The sequence below is a fragment of the Raphanus sativus genome, chromosome 8, assembly GCF_000801105.2.
Source record: "Raphanus sativus cultivar WK10039 chromosome 8, ASM80110v3, whole genome shotgun sequence".
Classification (NCBI taxonomy): Eukaryota; Viridiplantae; Streptophyta; class Magnoliopsida; order Brassicales; family Brassicaceae; genus Raphanus; species Raphanus sativus.
This window is the reverse complement of record NC_079518.1, coordinates 4,057,690-4,073,854: the sequence shown is the minus strand read 5'-3', so window position 1 is coordinate 4,073,854 and position 16,165 is coordinate 4,057,690. Positions and strand designations below refer to the sequence as shown.

General features: G+C 36.8%; 2 protein-coding genes across 4 annotated transcripts; both read left to right on the top strand.

The window, feature by feature from the left end:
• The first annotated feature begins 780 nt into the window (after positions 1–780).
• Positions 781–4,010, top strand: LOC108833610 (protein kinase STUNTED). Its single transcript, XM_018607017.2, has 9 exons — positions 781–1,125; positions 1,219–1,301; positions 1,391–1,619; positions 1,694–2,290; positions 2,374–2,622; positions 2,695–2,938; positions 3,029–3,176; positions 3,261–3,410; positions 3,486–4,010. The coding sequence occupies exons 1-9, from the start codon at positions 978–980 to the stop codon at positions 3,735–3,737; spliced, it is 2,100 nt and encodes a 699-aa protein (XP_018462519.1). The 5' UTR covers positions 781–977; the 3' UTR covers positions 3,738–4,010.
• Positions 4,011–4,473: 463 nt separating this feature from the next.
• Positions 4,474–10,861, top strand: LOC108833611 (uncharacterized protein At1g21580). Of its 3 annotated transcripts, XM_018607020.2 has the most exons (11): positions 4,474–6,070; positions 6,152–7,879; positions 8,182–8,389; positions 8,483–8,633; positions 8,743–8,839; positions 9,033–9,107; positions 9,242–9,332; positions 9,417–9,687; positions 9,761–9,803; positions 9,869–9,972; positions 10,282–10,861. In XM_018607020.2, exons 1-11 carry the CDS (start codon positions 4,585–4,587, stop codon positions 10,672–10,674), a joined length of 4,647 nt encoding a protein of 1,548 aa, XP_018462522.1. In that variant the 5' UTR covers positions 4,474–4,584; the 3' UTR covers positions 10,675–10,861. The 3 variants fall into 3 exon arrangements, with proteins under 3 accessions (XP_018462522.1, XP_018462521.1, XP_018462520.1); XM_018607019.2 differs by having other exon boundaries at positions 4,475–7,879; positions 8,188–8,389; XM_018607018.2 differs by having other exon boundaries at positions 4,475–7,879.
• Positions 10,862–16,165: the final 5,304 nt, after the last annotated feature.

The following is a 16,165-nucleotide window of genomic DNA, read 5'->3' as shown; positions in this document are numbered from 1 at the left end:
ATGGAACCGTATAAAACAAAGGAATAAATCCAATATTTATTTAAAATTCTTTTTCTATTTTAGAAAACAAACCAAGTTGTTCAAAAGAAAAAAAGAAATCAAACCATAGATATTTATAAATTGCATTGTCCCCTCATGTAATCATACATGGCACCACCACTCCGTGCTACAATTACTCTATATATAATTAACCGATAACCGTGAAACATGCCGTATAAAGGTACGTAGATTACGAGTTTATTAGACCATCTCCAATAGCACTCTATAATTTCTTTTATATTTTACACTAAAATAGAGTAACTGTATTATAGAGTTGGATTTATTTCAATGGTTCACTCTATAATAGAGTTACTCTATAAATAGAGTGAATTATAGAGTTATGTTGCTTTTCCGCTCCAAATATAGAGTAAAAATCAATATAACTCTATAATTCAATCTATTTATAGAATAACTCTATTATAGAGTGAACCATTGGAGTAAATCCAACTCTATAATAGAGTTACTCTATTTTGGTGTAAAATATAAAGGAAATTATACAGTACCATTGAAGATGCTCTAAGAGTGGTAAAACATTTTTCTTACAAGTGAATATTATCTAATGTTTTTTGCTTTATCCTCCATAAAAATCTTAAAGTTGACTTGTTTCACGATTCATGAATATATATCTGGTAAAATTAATTTTCTGACTGCCAAAATAGGTACTAGTAATAAATCAGCTATTTATTTTATTTATTAACAAAGATGTCAGCTCCTCCATTCTTATACTCTTCTCTTTCTCAGAAACTGCAGAACCAAAATCAAAGCCGCCATAAAGACAGTGACGAGAAACTTTGTTTTGTAGTCATATAATCGTCAAGATGATTATGTTTCTCCATGAATCACACTTCAGGAAAGGATACAGATCACTCACCTGAAAATTAGACAAACAATTTTTGAAGAAAAAAGTGACAAAAAAAACAAGAGAGCTAGAGAGAGAGATGACGCAAAACAGCGTCGTTACAGGAGGTCGTACTATAGTGGTGGGTGTGAAGTTCGATGCGGCGAGCAGTGAGCTGCTAGATTGGGCTTTGGTTAAGGTTGCTGAACCGGGTGATACCGTGATCGCTCTTCACATTATCACCAACGGTACTTTTCGAGGCTGAGATTTATAAATATTAAATAAAGCTAACGATTTTTTTGGAAATGGGTTTTCTTATGTTTTAACGCTCTCTCAAGCAGGTGACGACTCTTCGTTGATCTCTCTTGTTAAAACTTTCGACTCTGTTCTTGAAGCTTATGAAGGTTTCTGCAAACTGAAACAGGTAAAATCTACAAAAAGAAAAAAGGTTGACAACTTTGAATATCATTATTTGTTTCTCTGCTTTTGATCTAAAAAGATTACTTTTAATAGATTGAGCTGAAGCTGAAACTATGCCGAGGCTCTTCTACTCGCAAGGCTCTAGTCAGAGAAGCAAAGCTATGTCATGGATCCAAAGTTGTAGTTGGAGTTTCCAAAACTTGTAACCACTCATCTGTCTCCGTGGCTAAGTACTTAGCCAAGAAACTGTCAAAAGACTGCTGGGTTATGGCCGTCGACAACGGGAAAGTCATGTTTCAGAAAGATGGTTCCTCATTGAAAGGTATGTCCTTTTTTTTGAGTATTCTAAAGTTTTTGCATGGTGATCTGTGTTCGTCTAAGTGTGTTTTTTCATAGGAAAAGGCAATGCACATAGGAACACTTTGTCTAGCTTCTTTCAGATGCATAAGAATACCAAAGTAGTCACCAGTTGGGAGGAGGATCGTTTCAATTGCCTTAGTCTACGGCAGGCTTTAGTGTCTTCCTCCTGCCTTGGGAATCTCTCTGTCTGTGGAGATCTATCTAGATCATCTAGTTGTAACGGTGATCAAGATGATTTCCACACGTCAAAAATGGCCACTGAGCCAGTAAAGGTTCCAGAAGATTTGACCAGATTCATCACTATGCTGGTCAACGAACTGCCTGAGTTTAGACCAGGCTGGCCTTTGCTCTGTCGTGTAGCTTCTCCAGACGTGTTAGCTAGTGTTCCGACGAGAAGTTATTCCTTCAGACAGATACCAGTTGCACAGTGGGTCCTCAAGCTTCCCTCTAGGACCAATTCTCTTGTTAGCAGTACTACTTCAGACGCTAAGCAGTTGTCTACTAGCTTAAACAATGAAAGTCTAGATGGCAATGATTCTATGATCGTGAAGGGTCTTCATGAGAGGTTCTCCACATCTTGCCGATCTTTTAAGTACAAGGAACTTGTTTCAGCGACATCCAGTTTCTGCCCTGGTTTGTCCAATGTTTAAGACTCTTTTAATATATTTTTATGTCTTTAACTAATAGAAAAGCAATGTCTTTTTTTTTTCTTTCAGATAATTTCATCGGAAAAGGAGGAAGCAGCAGGGTTTATAGAGGCTATCTTCTCAATGGAAGAGAGGTTGCGGTGAAAATTCTCAAGCAGACCAAAGGCGTCTTGAAGGATTTTGTGGCTGAGATTGACATCATCACAACGTTGAACCATAAGAACGTTATTTCTCTTTTAGGTTACTGCTTTGAAAACAGTAACCTCTTACTTGTGTACAACTATCTCTCAAGAGGAAGCCTTGAAGAGAATCTTCATGGTAAAGCCACTAACCTTTATTTAGCTACTTGTAATGTTTCTCGTTCTAACAATGCATGGTTTTGAACCTTAGGTAACAAGAAAGATCCGGTTGCATTTCGTTGGAACCAGAGATATAAGGTGGCTGTGGGAATAGCTGAGGCGTTGGACTATCTGCATAACAAAGCTCCACAGCTTGTTATTCACAGAGATGTTAAGTCATCGAACATATTGTTGTCTGATGATTTTGAGCCACAGCTTTCTGATTTTGGGCTTGCGAAGTGGGCTTCGGTATCTACAACGCAGATCATCTGCTCAGATGTTGCAGGCACCTTTGGGTGAGGAAAAAAACAACTAAATCAAGTTCCGTTTATGTTGTATAAGAAGAGAGAGCAATCTTAAGAATGTTTATGTGTTTCTTGGTGTAGGTACTTAGCTCCAGAGTACTTTATGTATGGTAAGATGAACGATAAGATAGATGTGTATGCATACGGTGTTGTACTCCTCGAGCTTCTCTCTGGAAGAAAACCTGTTAGTAGCGAGTCACCAAAGGCTAGAGAGAGTCTAGTTATGTGGGTATGTGGATACTAATTCACATTGAAAGGTCAAACCTCTCTCTGCTATTTTGCTAATTAAAAGATTATGTATTGACACGTGCAGGCGAAACCAATTTTGGATGATAGAGATTATTCTCAGTTACTAGACCAGAGTTTGCTTAATGACAGCAATGGTGACCAGATGGAGAGGATGGCGTTAGCAGCCACTCTTTGTATAAGACATAACCCACAATCTCGGCCAGATATGGGAATGGTGAGAGTCATTAATTTGACAGTCCCATTATCTTAGACCTTGGTGTTAACAAAGATATGTGTTGTGGAAATGCAGGTGTTGAATCTTCTTAGAGGTGACGTGGAGATGCTAAAATGGGCAAAGGAACAAGTTAGCAACGGCCTAGAGGATTCAAAGCTGCTCAAAGACGAGAAACTGAAGAGGTCTAATCTATTACAGTCGCATCTTAATGTAGCGTTCCTTGACATGGAGGAGGACGAGTCTATCTCCATGAGAAGTATGGAGCGAGGCATCTCCGTGGAGGATTATCTTAAAGGCAGAGAAAGCCGCTCATCGAGTTTCAACTGAGCTTGTTCCTTTTCACAATAGCAGGACTTTCTTAGCTGAGCCTGTGAGATGGTGAAGAGTATCTTGGGACCTGTTTAGAGTTGTAAATGCAAATTTTAATTTTTCGGACCTGTTTTGGAAAATTTTGCCTTTATTGGGGCAAAACAGAAATACAATATGTGCATATCGTCAACGTCAATGGTCTTTGTCTTGTACTGTGATGCTCGTACCGTCGTCGTACGTCTCACTGTCATTTTCTAGCATTATCTTATCGATTATAATTTCATACCATAATGTTCGAGAAGTTATAAATGTATTATTGCTCTCTATAGTGCCTATCACAATCTGAGAGACAAACCATGTGTGTGAGTCTGACTGAGTCAAATCATGGTGGTTCTGTAGTAATACATGACGTACGCACCTTCCTGTCCTCTTCGTTTGCGTTTGAAAGGAACGTAGTAACATTCTAATCGCCAGATTTCATTCCAATGATCTAATCCCACTTAAATCTTCCTGTCCTATTAACGATTTCGTTTGCGTTTTAAAAAGGAACGTTGACTGGACTTGGACGAAATAGCTAATCAAATTAGCCGCCGAATCTCACTCGGATCAAATCTTTCTTTTCCTTTCTTTTACCGTACAAATTTGAATTCTCGTTAAATTAATTCAGTCAAAGCCAATACAGTTATTCAGCCCAACAAGGCCCAATAAGATTAGGGGTGTGCAGCCAAGAGTCGCCGCGCTTCGGAAGAAAATTTCGTTTTTTTCTTCTTCTTTTTGTATTAATTCTTAACCTCTCGCCGTTATCGTGCGTGCGTGCGTGCGTGAGTTTCAGCAGAAAACAAAGAAGACGCTGGCGAAATCAGCAATGGATTCATCTCATTACAATCCGAGCTTCGACCAATGGAATCCTCCTCTTCCTCTCCTTCCGCCGCCGCCATTGCCTCCTCCTCCTCGTGAATCTCATCCCGATAGCCCTAGTTTCTATCTCCCGTCAAGCCAAAGCGGTGAGCAACGTCACCATTATCTTCCACCCATGCCGGGGGCTAATCAGCCGTCTTCCTTCATCTACTCCCAGCATCCTCTACCGCCGCCGCCGCCGCAACAGCATCTTCCAGAGAAAGTTAGGTTTGAGTTTCATAGAGTCTCGCAGCCGCCGTCATCCATTATAACATGTACGCAACGGCGAGATATCTCTCAGTCTGCTAGGGTTGGCTACAGTGATAAACGACTTGATTCATTGACAGTGGACCCTTCTCAGGGACGAATGGATCGAAGTCCAGGACGTAACCATCAGTGTGACATTAGGGACTCATCGGGTGTTGGCATCAGTCGTGGTTTAGATGGTAGTTCTAGGTGTAGAGATGAGTTTCGTAATCTTGGATATGTGAGAAAAGAATCTGGAGGAACTAGGATAGAGGGAAACTATCAAGACCGTGGTCAGTTAAAAGCAGAATCCGATAGATGTTTTAGGGGTTTAGATGAGGGAAACAGGGGTTTATCTTCACGTGTTGGTGTTACAGTGAGACATGATATGAGTAGGTCATCAGCAAGTCATGGAGGGGATAGAAACCAGAGGTGGGATGAAGCGCGTAATGGAGGGAGGGTTCTCTATCCGCGGAAAAGGGATGACTACTATCATTTAGATCGTGGAAGGAGAGATGGGAGCAATGAATCGAAGAGAACAACGCCTGGGAAACAAACGCAGAAGAAGAGTGCTCTGCTTAGGCTTGGAACTCCAAGAAACTATCACAACGGTAGAGAGAATGCACGGAATCTTACTAGTTATAGTGGGAGAAGGTTGGTAGCTTCACCTGCCAGTGCAGGCATCCGCCCACGCCGGTCTGTTACACCTAGGTCTAGTAAAGCTAGAAGAGCATTGGTGCCTGATAAATTTGAGAAAGCTTCGGTAACTAAAGAAAATGGAAACAGAAGTATAGTGAAGTCTCACGAAGATCTTTTGGACAGAACGGGTACTGGTTCTAAAACTCTTTTGCCCAAGGGTATGGAGATGGAAAACAACGGGAAGAAGAAGACTAATACGTCTCCTAAGAAATTAGTTATATCATGGTCAACAGTTGCTGATCTCTCCGGTGTTTCTGAAGCAAGAATTCGTTTTGCTGGTATGTCCATGTGTAGTGTTGGGTCTCAACCTTGCGAAGACCTTGCTGACCAGGTGTTGGCGAAGTCTGATAGTGGTTGTATTGAAGATGACAGCAAGGGGATCAATAAGAATGTAGATTCTTTGTCTCCTGAATGTAGAATAGAATCCATGGAAACTACACCTCTTAATAGTGCTGCAGAAATGGCTGACGATCGGGACAGTGATAAAGGTAAAAAGGCTTGTGTAAAAGGTACTTCTTCATCTCTTACAAAGGTTGATGTAAAGGAATCATCAATTGTGTTTCCTGTTGAAAGAACTGATGACTGTTCAGGTAGTGATGAATCAGGTTTAGCTATGGTAGTACCGTCTGACATGTGTATGGAGAATGTAAGTGCCGAGAGACTTGTGCCTGATGAAGATCTGGGTATAGCATCTCTAGGTGGCCTCATGCATGAGGAAAATAATTGTGCTGAGAACACTGCTGTAGATGCTCAAGAAGAGAAAACAAACCCTTCTGGTGGAACTTTGAACTACAAAACTCCGGGAACTGATACTGTTGTTGTTAGTGGGAATGCAGTGTTTCCATGTAATTCTGTATCCAGCTCAACGGTGCGGAGCTTCCGGCAGATAAGGAGTGAAATTCATGTTGCTGCTACAGTTGATGAAACTTGCAAAGACAAACCGAAACCTAAGCATTCTGGTGGTAGTAGTAAGTACAGAACTGGGGGAACGAATATTTTTGCTTTTAGTGGGGATTCAGTTCCACGTGATTCTCTATCCAACGCACCAAGGCTGTACAGGAAGATACGGAGTGAAGTTCATGTTGCTTCTATGGTTGATGACACTAGCAATTACAAAGAGAAAGCAAAGCCATCTGGTGGAACCTCTAAGCGGAGAACTCCAGAAGCTGATGTAACATCTGATGTTGGCGGTCAAGAGAAAGGCTCACTGAACAGGGTTGAGACTGATATATTTGATGGTGAAGTATGGTCATCTGTTGTAAAAGTTTCTGGAACTGAAATTCTTGGTGATTTAAGAGTTCTTCTGCCTAGATCACACTCACATGCAGAAGTTAAAGATCACGTAATATCTGTCCAAGATCGGGATTCCCAAAGTAAGACATCTCTGAGCTCTAGGTACAAAGTAGAAAACAGGAAAAAGAAATCGAACTGCTCTACTCAGAAAAGGTATTCCCGTGCCCTGCCTTTTGTGTCTGGCCCTAAGAAAGATGCTAACCCTCCCAATAAGTGTCACACTTGGCATCGAAAGCTCGATACTTCTGCCTCTCCTTTTGTAGCTGCCAAGCCGTTGTCGTCGACTTTGTTTACACAGCCGAAGCTTCCCCTAGTGACTGCCCAATCTAGTGGTAGTTACGTACGTATAGGGAATAGCCTTCTTCGAAAACCCTCGTATGGTTCTCCTGGTGTTACCCTTGGACTGCTTCCATCTGCCATCCAGTTAAACTGTATCGAAGACAAAAGCACGGGATCTGCCAGTAGGGTTGATGTAGGTAACGCTTCTTTTCGTGTTAAAACAGGAGAAAGAACCACTCTCGAGAGGCAGTCAAATCCTCCCTCAGATAGCAGCACCTCCAAAGTATCAAATGCCATTGTTACTTCCTCAGGTAAATGTCCGTTATCTTACAGCAGGGATCACCTCATCACTGGTTTACCTGAGTCTATCATGGACGCTGCTATATCTGGAGAAGCCAATCTTCCACACTCTGGTGGAGATGCATCTAAGACAGACACACTAGCTCAGACAGATTATCCTTCAGATTGCCAGCAGAAGAGAAATCATCCTAAGTTGGATTCTTCAAATTTGAAGAGAACGGTATATGTTCAAAGGAAGGAAAATCAGTTGATTGCAGCTTCAGATATTCATGGTGCAACTAAGGGCCAGATTCCTGCCTCTGATGGCTATTTCAAACGAAGTAGAAATCAGCTAGTAAGGACTTCAGCGAGCTGTGTCAATCACTCACCTGATGATGCATTAGATTCACAAGCCACTACAACCATGGTTTCGAAAAGATCATCTAGCCCAGCTTTCTCCGACTCTGGTATGAAAAGTGAAGTAAATATCTGCTATTTGAGCATCTATCAGGACTATGTTCAAATTGATTCTGATACGCTTGTTTCTTTAGGAGATCGTAAACAGAGGATGGTTTATTCCTGGAATAGAAATGAATAATTGGTTTAATTTGCATTATTCCTTTTCTTTTTTCAGGAACGCACAATCCACGGTTTAGGATTTTTCCTACAGAAACAGGCGTATCAGAGTCACTTTTTATGGACTTGCATATGTTTTTGCTGTTTTGCACCCATAACCAGATGCGATAAATTAACTGGCCTTTTTTCTTAGTTGCAGCTGTCACGAGACCATATAAGCGGTCAAAATTTTCTCTGGTTTGGACGCAAGATGATCCACAGTCAAGATTGCGCACAAGTCACAGGCGCTATCAGAGGATATTACCGCAACTTGTTCCTTGGAAAAGAGTGACATACTGGAGAAGACTAATGAATTCAGTCTCCGGCTCTACTTTGCGAAATGTTTCTTTTTCCAACAGCAGGTATCTAGCATCTAATGTACTCATATTCCTTAAGCTGCACCGCTTTTGTTTTTGCGTGTTGCAAACTTGATGACAGGGCCTTCTAATCTTCAGCCAAAAATTGTCTATGATGAGGAAGAGACATTCGGTTTATACAAGATCAACTAATGGGTATTCACTTAGAAAATCCAAGGTATTAAGTATTGGTGGTTCGCATTTAAAATGGTCCAAGTCCATTGAGAGAGACTCGAGAAAAGCTAATGAGGTTAATTTCTTCACTCCACTGAAATTGTCTTTGGCCTGTAAGGATTCCTCTTTAGCAATTAGCACAACTGAAAGCGGTGTCCACGTTCTTTTTACCCCTGTTTGTACAGGAAGCTACCTTGGCTGTGGCTGGATTTTCAAAGAAAGAAAATGAAAAGCATTCTGGAGAAAGTACTACTAGGATGACAAACAGAAACCATCTGACACGTAAGTTGGTTCACGAGTAGTATACATGGCCAGTTATTTGGACGAATTATTCTCTCTTTTTAGGCCTCCTGGCCTGTTCGCACAAAGCTTCAACTCCAATTATCTTGGGTTTATCTTCTTGATGTTTCTTGAGATGCCCGGATGACTCTATTTCAGCACCTCACAGTTTCTCTTATCAACTTCTATTTTTCAGGGGAGCGCGTTTTCAGGATTGGCTCCCTTCGTTATAAAATGGATTCTTCTAGGCGAACTCTTCAGAGAATATCTGGTATGATATTTGGAGTGTTTTTTTTGTAATAGTATATGGATGATCTAGGTAGTTGGACATGAGAACTCTCTAGATTGGAACTGTTAGTTTCTCGTTAGCTACCTCTCCTGAGCTAAGGCATGATTCTTTGTCAGATGTTGATTCACTGTGCTCTGGACCTACTGAAAACAGTGAAGGCGCAAAAACACCGTTCATTCCAAAGAGATTGGTCATAGGCAATGAAGAGTATGCAATTCTAGATTCAAATTTTTCCAATTTTACTCTCTACAGTCTGGAGCCTCAGTCAAACTTTTGAATTCAATCTTGCAGATATGTACGTGTGGGAAACGGTAACCAGCTAGTCAGAGATCCAAAGAAACGAACTCGTGCGTTGGCAAATGAGAAGGTCAGATGGAGCCTGCACAATATTCGCTTGCGGTTGGCTAAAAAGAAGAAGTATTGCCAGTTCTTCACAAGATTCGGGAAATGCAACAAAGAAGACGGGAAATGTCCTTATGTTCACGACCGCTCGAAAATTGCAGTTTGCACCAAATTTCTGAATGGGTTGTGTGCCAATGCAAATTGCAAATTGACTCACAAGGTTATCCTACTAAGTCATTGCTTCATAATTTTGATTTACAGAAAACTCTTAACTGTACTTATTTCTTCCACAGGTCATTCCAGAAAGGATGCCTGATTGTTCTTATTTTCTGCAAGGTAAGAATTTTCACTGAGATCCCAATTACGGCTACGCGCAATACTAATACCTATAACGCATGCAGGCTTATGCAACAATGAGGCGTGTCCATATAGGCATGTGCATGTCAACCCGAGTGCAGCCATATGTGAGGGGTTCTTAAAAGGATACTGTTCAGACGGAGACGAGGTAAGGATTCAACTTAGTGTACACTGCACGGTTTGCAATTATCTCATTTATTGATTTTTTTCACATGCATATGCACGTTTCGTTTATGCTCACTATGACTGACTCTTTGAGCGACCTCAATCCTATATACTTCTTTCGAGGACGTCAATGCAACGTATTACGTTGACTAAATGCCACAAGGAGTATAAGGGGAAAGAGAGATCCTTCTCTGGCTTGATGTCACATGTTTTATTTATTCCTCTCAATTCACACTCACAAACCCCTCGATGAAGTTAAGATTGCGGATTGTCTCTACGTAATGGTTAACAGTGTCGGAAGAAGCATTCCTACACCTGCCCAGTTTTGGAAGCCACTGGATCGTGCTCTCAAGGATCGAAATGCAAGCTCCACCACCCCAAGAACCAAAGCGAAGGAAGAAAGAGGAAAAGACTAAGCGAGCCATCAGAGAGAAATTCCCGTGGGCGTTACTTTGGCTCACTTCACAAAGTCTTGGACGAGTCTGAGCCAATGGTAGTGGATAGACTTCCTACTAGTAACAGCGCAGATTTTGGAATAGAAGGTCTGGACTTTATATTTCTTGGCGCTACAGAGTATGAAGAAGGTGATAACAATGATCTAGCCGCCGGGGAATCTGTCTCCAGTGCTAGTGAAGAACCGGGTTTAGTTTACAATCTAATCAGACCAGTAGCTTTGATGCAGTAAGAAGCAAGTATCAGTTTTGGGGTGACTACAAAGGTAAGCTTTCTCTGTTAGGAAGACAATTGTCTTTTGTCTAATACGTTATCTTGTAGCTTTTTAGGGAGTTAGTTTTAGCTTTTGTTCTCTTCAACATGTGTACATGGTTATTTATCTGTAAATGATTCAAATACATTTGTTTTTGTTGTCTATCTTCTCTTTTCTTTTATAAGTTTATTGCACTTGAAAAGACATTATAGAGATCAACAAACAAATAAATGAACCTGAAGACATAAATGAACCTGAAGACACTTCAGAAGCCTTAGAGATACACAGTGATGAAATTATTATTACTCAGAAGAAGCAAAGCCTAGTCCGAAATGTCGTGAAGCAACGCCTGATTGTTGTTCCATGAAATCGGAATTGGTGACCTTTTTTTTGTCAGAACTCCAGTTTTTTCACACTTGAAGTGGAACTGGCGCTGAATCATGTGACCATTTAAAAGTAATCATATGGTTGTGTTTACATTTAAAGAATTTATGATATATTAATCATAATTATATAAAAAACACATTCATAATTAATTAAGAGTAACATGACTGAAAAAAAAAAAAGAGTAACATGACTGCAATATTAATATTGAATTTGAATCATTACATCACATATACAACATTTATAAATACGGTATTGTGATATGATCAAAACACTTAAGAATATATTTTTTCTATAAGTTTAATTATTTAACTAATTTTTTGTTAATTCTACTAAATAATAAAAAAAATATTTTTATAAAACGTCTATTTTCTTTTTTCTTTTTACAAAAAAATTGTACATATGACATTTTTGCCAGCAAAATTAGTTAAGTAACATCCAAGTATCAAAACTAGATAAAATGTCGGCCGATGTGGCAACTAGTATATGATTTTGTCAAAAAAGTAAAATCAGATATGTTATTTGAAATTTCATATTTTTACATGGTCATATAAGTCGGTTATGAATTGAACATATTTCGATATTTTGAATATGAAATTACCGTTTTCAGAGGTCAAAATCAACTTTGTCACATTTAGAATTTACATGATCTTTTGAATTCTGAAAATAAAAATGTCAATTTAATAATAATTTTCAGTTTTTCATATTTCTTCCATCTAATCAACTTGGTAACCAAACGGTTTGTTCATCACATGAAGAAACTTTTGTCTAAGGTTGGAGCTTTGATTACCATTGCAATGGTTACTACTATGTGCTATTATGTGTACCCTGGACACTGCTGTACATGATTATTTCAATCATCCAACGAGGGAATCTTTACTCCTTAGCAACCGTCGACATTTTGTTATTTGATGCACAAAATCTGCTTTTCAGTGGAGGGAAGAATGTCACGTTTAGGACATGGAGAGAAACCGTCTTTGGCTGAATGTCAGGTTATGGGTTATACTACAAAATATGCCTCTGAATTTTTTTGTATTCTATAGATTTTATTAAGATTATTTTTGTCTAATACCAAGACTGGTTACTGGTACTGGTAATAAGTAATCATGCCTCAAAACATACCCAAGGCCTTGATCTCCACCCAACTGGAGTTCCATATCAGCGTCTGGAAAGAAATGAGCGACTACCATATCAAGAGATCATTCGTGTTTCGAACTATCATTTTATACACATTAGGTTATTACTTATCATTTTCTAGTTAACTATGTGAATTCCGACGTCATAAGCTCTCTTAACAGAAGAGAGATTTGACGTTCGTTAGGGCTGCAAACTAAATATGTAAAACGGGATGAATAAGAAACTCAAAAATAAGATAATCACCGAGTATTTATCCAATTAAAGTGTGACGAATACTGATGGAAAATAGTAATTCTCAGAAGTGTGAAGTTCTATATAGGTCATGAGATTTGTGGAATTTGAAATATTCTAAGAATAATGGTTTCGTTCACGAGCCAAGATTTGAATGCATCATGGCAAGCCACTTTCTGAGAAACAACAACATCAAAACAATCAAATCCATAGTACAAACGATTCCTTCATTCATCACTATAAATAGGGTACTAGACTCATTGGGCAGCTCTAAGTGGCAAGAAGACGAGGTTTCAGGGTAAACAAAGTTGCATATAAAACAGACAAAGTATCGTTACTCTTTATAACAATTGAAATAACAGATAAATAGGTCACATTTGCCGCTAAATAGAAGATAAACCCACGTAACAGGTTCAGAGCTCTATGGCGATCATTTCCATCTAAAGATCTTTCAAGCTTCCTTTTGAATTCTGTGAAAAATCAAAAACCATAACAAAACTCAAAAAGGTACCTTCCTTTTTTATTAAGCATTATCAGCCTCATTGTTACTAGAAGATAGCTAAGCAAACAATAAACTTCCAAGAACATATTGTCTGGTATACCTGGATAAAGATCGAGATATGAAGGTTTCTTTTGATGGGTTTCATAAGTCAAAAAACACCTCCATCTAATAGTTCTTTAGATTTTGTCAACCATCTACACACTGATGCTTCGTGCTCAAGTTCTTTGAACTCTTTTTCATTGTATGGTTCTTTGAGAACAATCATTACCTCTCTCCTAAACGAAGAGTTCTATTCATCACCGTCACTGTTCTCTTCCTCCAAATCCTCATAACAAACCAACAAAAGATTAGAAAGGGAGTTTAGTTGATGCAAAAGCGAAGGTGAATGAAGTTCATATATTATACTTACAGCCACTTTATAACTTTTTGATGACACAAAAGGGACAATCCTCTTCATCAAGAAACGGACGATCATCAACCGAAACGATGTCGGAGTCAGACAAAGACATTACGTCTTCCTCAAGCAATTCACTTGAATCTCCTTTTCGTGGTTACTTGTTGTGCTCTCCCACTTTTCCACTAACGATGTGAGATAAGATATGTAGTTCTCATCAGGTACAACCACAATATGTGCTTCTCTAAAACTATCAGACATCTTCATATACTGATCATCGAACTTGTTATCCCAATCATCATGGTTAGCAGCAGTACAGCAAAGCCCTTTGCATGTTGGAAGGATTAACTTCACAGAACATTACAGAGGAATCCTAAACTTGCGTCGAAGATATTTAGTCGAAATTAAAACTAGTTGGGACTTTTCTTTCCGAGTATTCAGGGAACAGAGCACCAAATTGGATGATCACTTACATTGCAATTTTTAGAAGTCTCTATGTAGCCAAAGTAGCGACAAAGCTGAAAAAGAGGAAAAGCTGTAGTGACTAGTTAAAGTGATTAACTCATTTCATCGAAGAACTCGCCATAGCTGATAGCTACCACTGGACTCCAAGTGTCAAAATCAGTGTAGTAGAGAGAGTAAAAACCAAAAGCGCGAAATCGATAAGAGAGCGTTTCCACTTCTGTAGCGGCTCATTAACTAGGATATTTTTCTTTTGGGCCGAAATAAAGGATAAGGCCCATATATGCGAATTAGGCTCAGGTTCTTGTAGTATCCGTATAAAAACTTGCGGCATTTTTATATACTAGGTATTGTGCCCGCTCAAGCGGGCCTAATAATTTTACAATTACTAACTAAATATCATAATAAGTTATTGTTATGACTTTTAATTTTTTTTTACAGAACTAGGTGTTTTCCTGCACCATGTGCAGTAAAAGAATTTTAAAATATTTTTAATAGATAAATATAAATTATATTTAATTTTTTATTAATATTATAAATTTTCTTTATTCTTATCAATATTTTAATATAAATTTGATTTAACTGAACATTAAAACTAAGATAAAAAACAATTTTGTTTATTTTGAATTATATTTAAGAACGTGCATGTATATATTTAAAATTATAATCTTATGTAGATTTTTCTATATATTTATTTTAATTAAATATATTAAATAAATATGTGAAATTGCATAATTGTCAAAAATTAAAATCAAACAATATTTATAAAATCTGTAGATATATATAAGAAACTAATGATTTTACGATTTAATTTGATTTTATGATTTAGTTTTTATAATTTTATAAAAATATGTATATATTTTTGAAATATTTTTGATTTAAATGATATTTCGAAATTTAAAATACCATAATTGAATATATTTATTTTAATGATGATTTATGAGTTATTATCATATTTTTAAAAAAATCCAAAAATATAAATCGATAATAAATGTAATATATGAGTTATTACCATATTTTAAAAAGTTTACAAAAATATAAATTAACATTAAATATAATTGTCCATGTCGTATTAATCTATAAGACATGTCAACAATTTTAGTAGTCATGTCACAATTATTAATCTAGGTGTTTTCCTACACCATTTGTAGTGATGAATTTTTAAAAATTTATATTTTATATTTTAAAATGTAATTTATTAATATTATATATTTTATTATTTTGGCCAATCTTATTATATAAAGCTTGGTTCTTCAAAGTTACTAATTAACATGATCGCGACACGTGTCATTAAAATTTTTAAGATTGCGAGATGTGTTAATCTATATTATAATTAAAAATATATATTAAGATAATAACAAAAACAAATTTTGTTAAAAAGTAATTGTAAGTATATCTAATAGTAATTTTCCATTTTAAAATCCTAAACAAAACATAGTTGCAAATAATTATTTGATAGTAATTTTCCTTTTAATATTTGTAAAGAGGTTAAAATTCATAATGATATCAAATATATATACTAAGTAAAATATATAATAATATAGGGTGATAACCCCTCGCAATATTTGTTCAACGGTAAATAATATCACAATTACTCACTTAGCATTATTTTATACAAACTTTTTTATGATACAAATGTCACTTTGAAGGTTAAAAGTGTTAGTGAAAAAACTTCAAGATTTAAAGTGCTAGTAAGTGACACTTTAAGGGTTAAGTCTATACGTTTCTACGAATTTTCGCGTAAATCGTAAACCGCAGGAAAATCTCGCTTTGTACAAACGACGGATACGGTGATCATCAGGGAAGCAGGAATGAGACGACAACTCACATCATGTCCCTCCAACTTCCATAGACAGAAGTTCTCAAAGGGTAATTGTAAAAATATTAATAAATGTCACTTATATCAACACTTGTCTCAACAAATGAAACATAATAAATGTGGATATGTTATAATATATTTTTAATTAAAAAAGTAAGAATGATGATGAGTGACATTTTTAACTATAATTATTTTGGCCAATAATTAATATAAATATCACTAATTAAGCATAAAATTAAGAGAAAATATTTTTTATTCTAAATTATATTTAAGAATATATATGTATATATATAAAGTTAAAATTTTAGATAAAAATTTATTTATTTCATTTGGTTAAATGTATTAAATCAACTTGTACGAAATTACTAAAAATCATATAAAATTGTATAGTTATCAAAAATTAAAACTAAATAATATTTATATAATTTGTAGATATCTAAAAGAAACTAATGATATTACGATTTAGTTTTTTTTTAATTCAAAAAATTTAGAAAATTTTAGGTAATAAAGATTTTATAATTATATAAGTAAAATTATATAA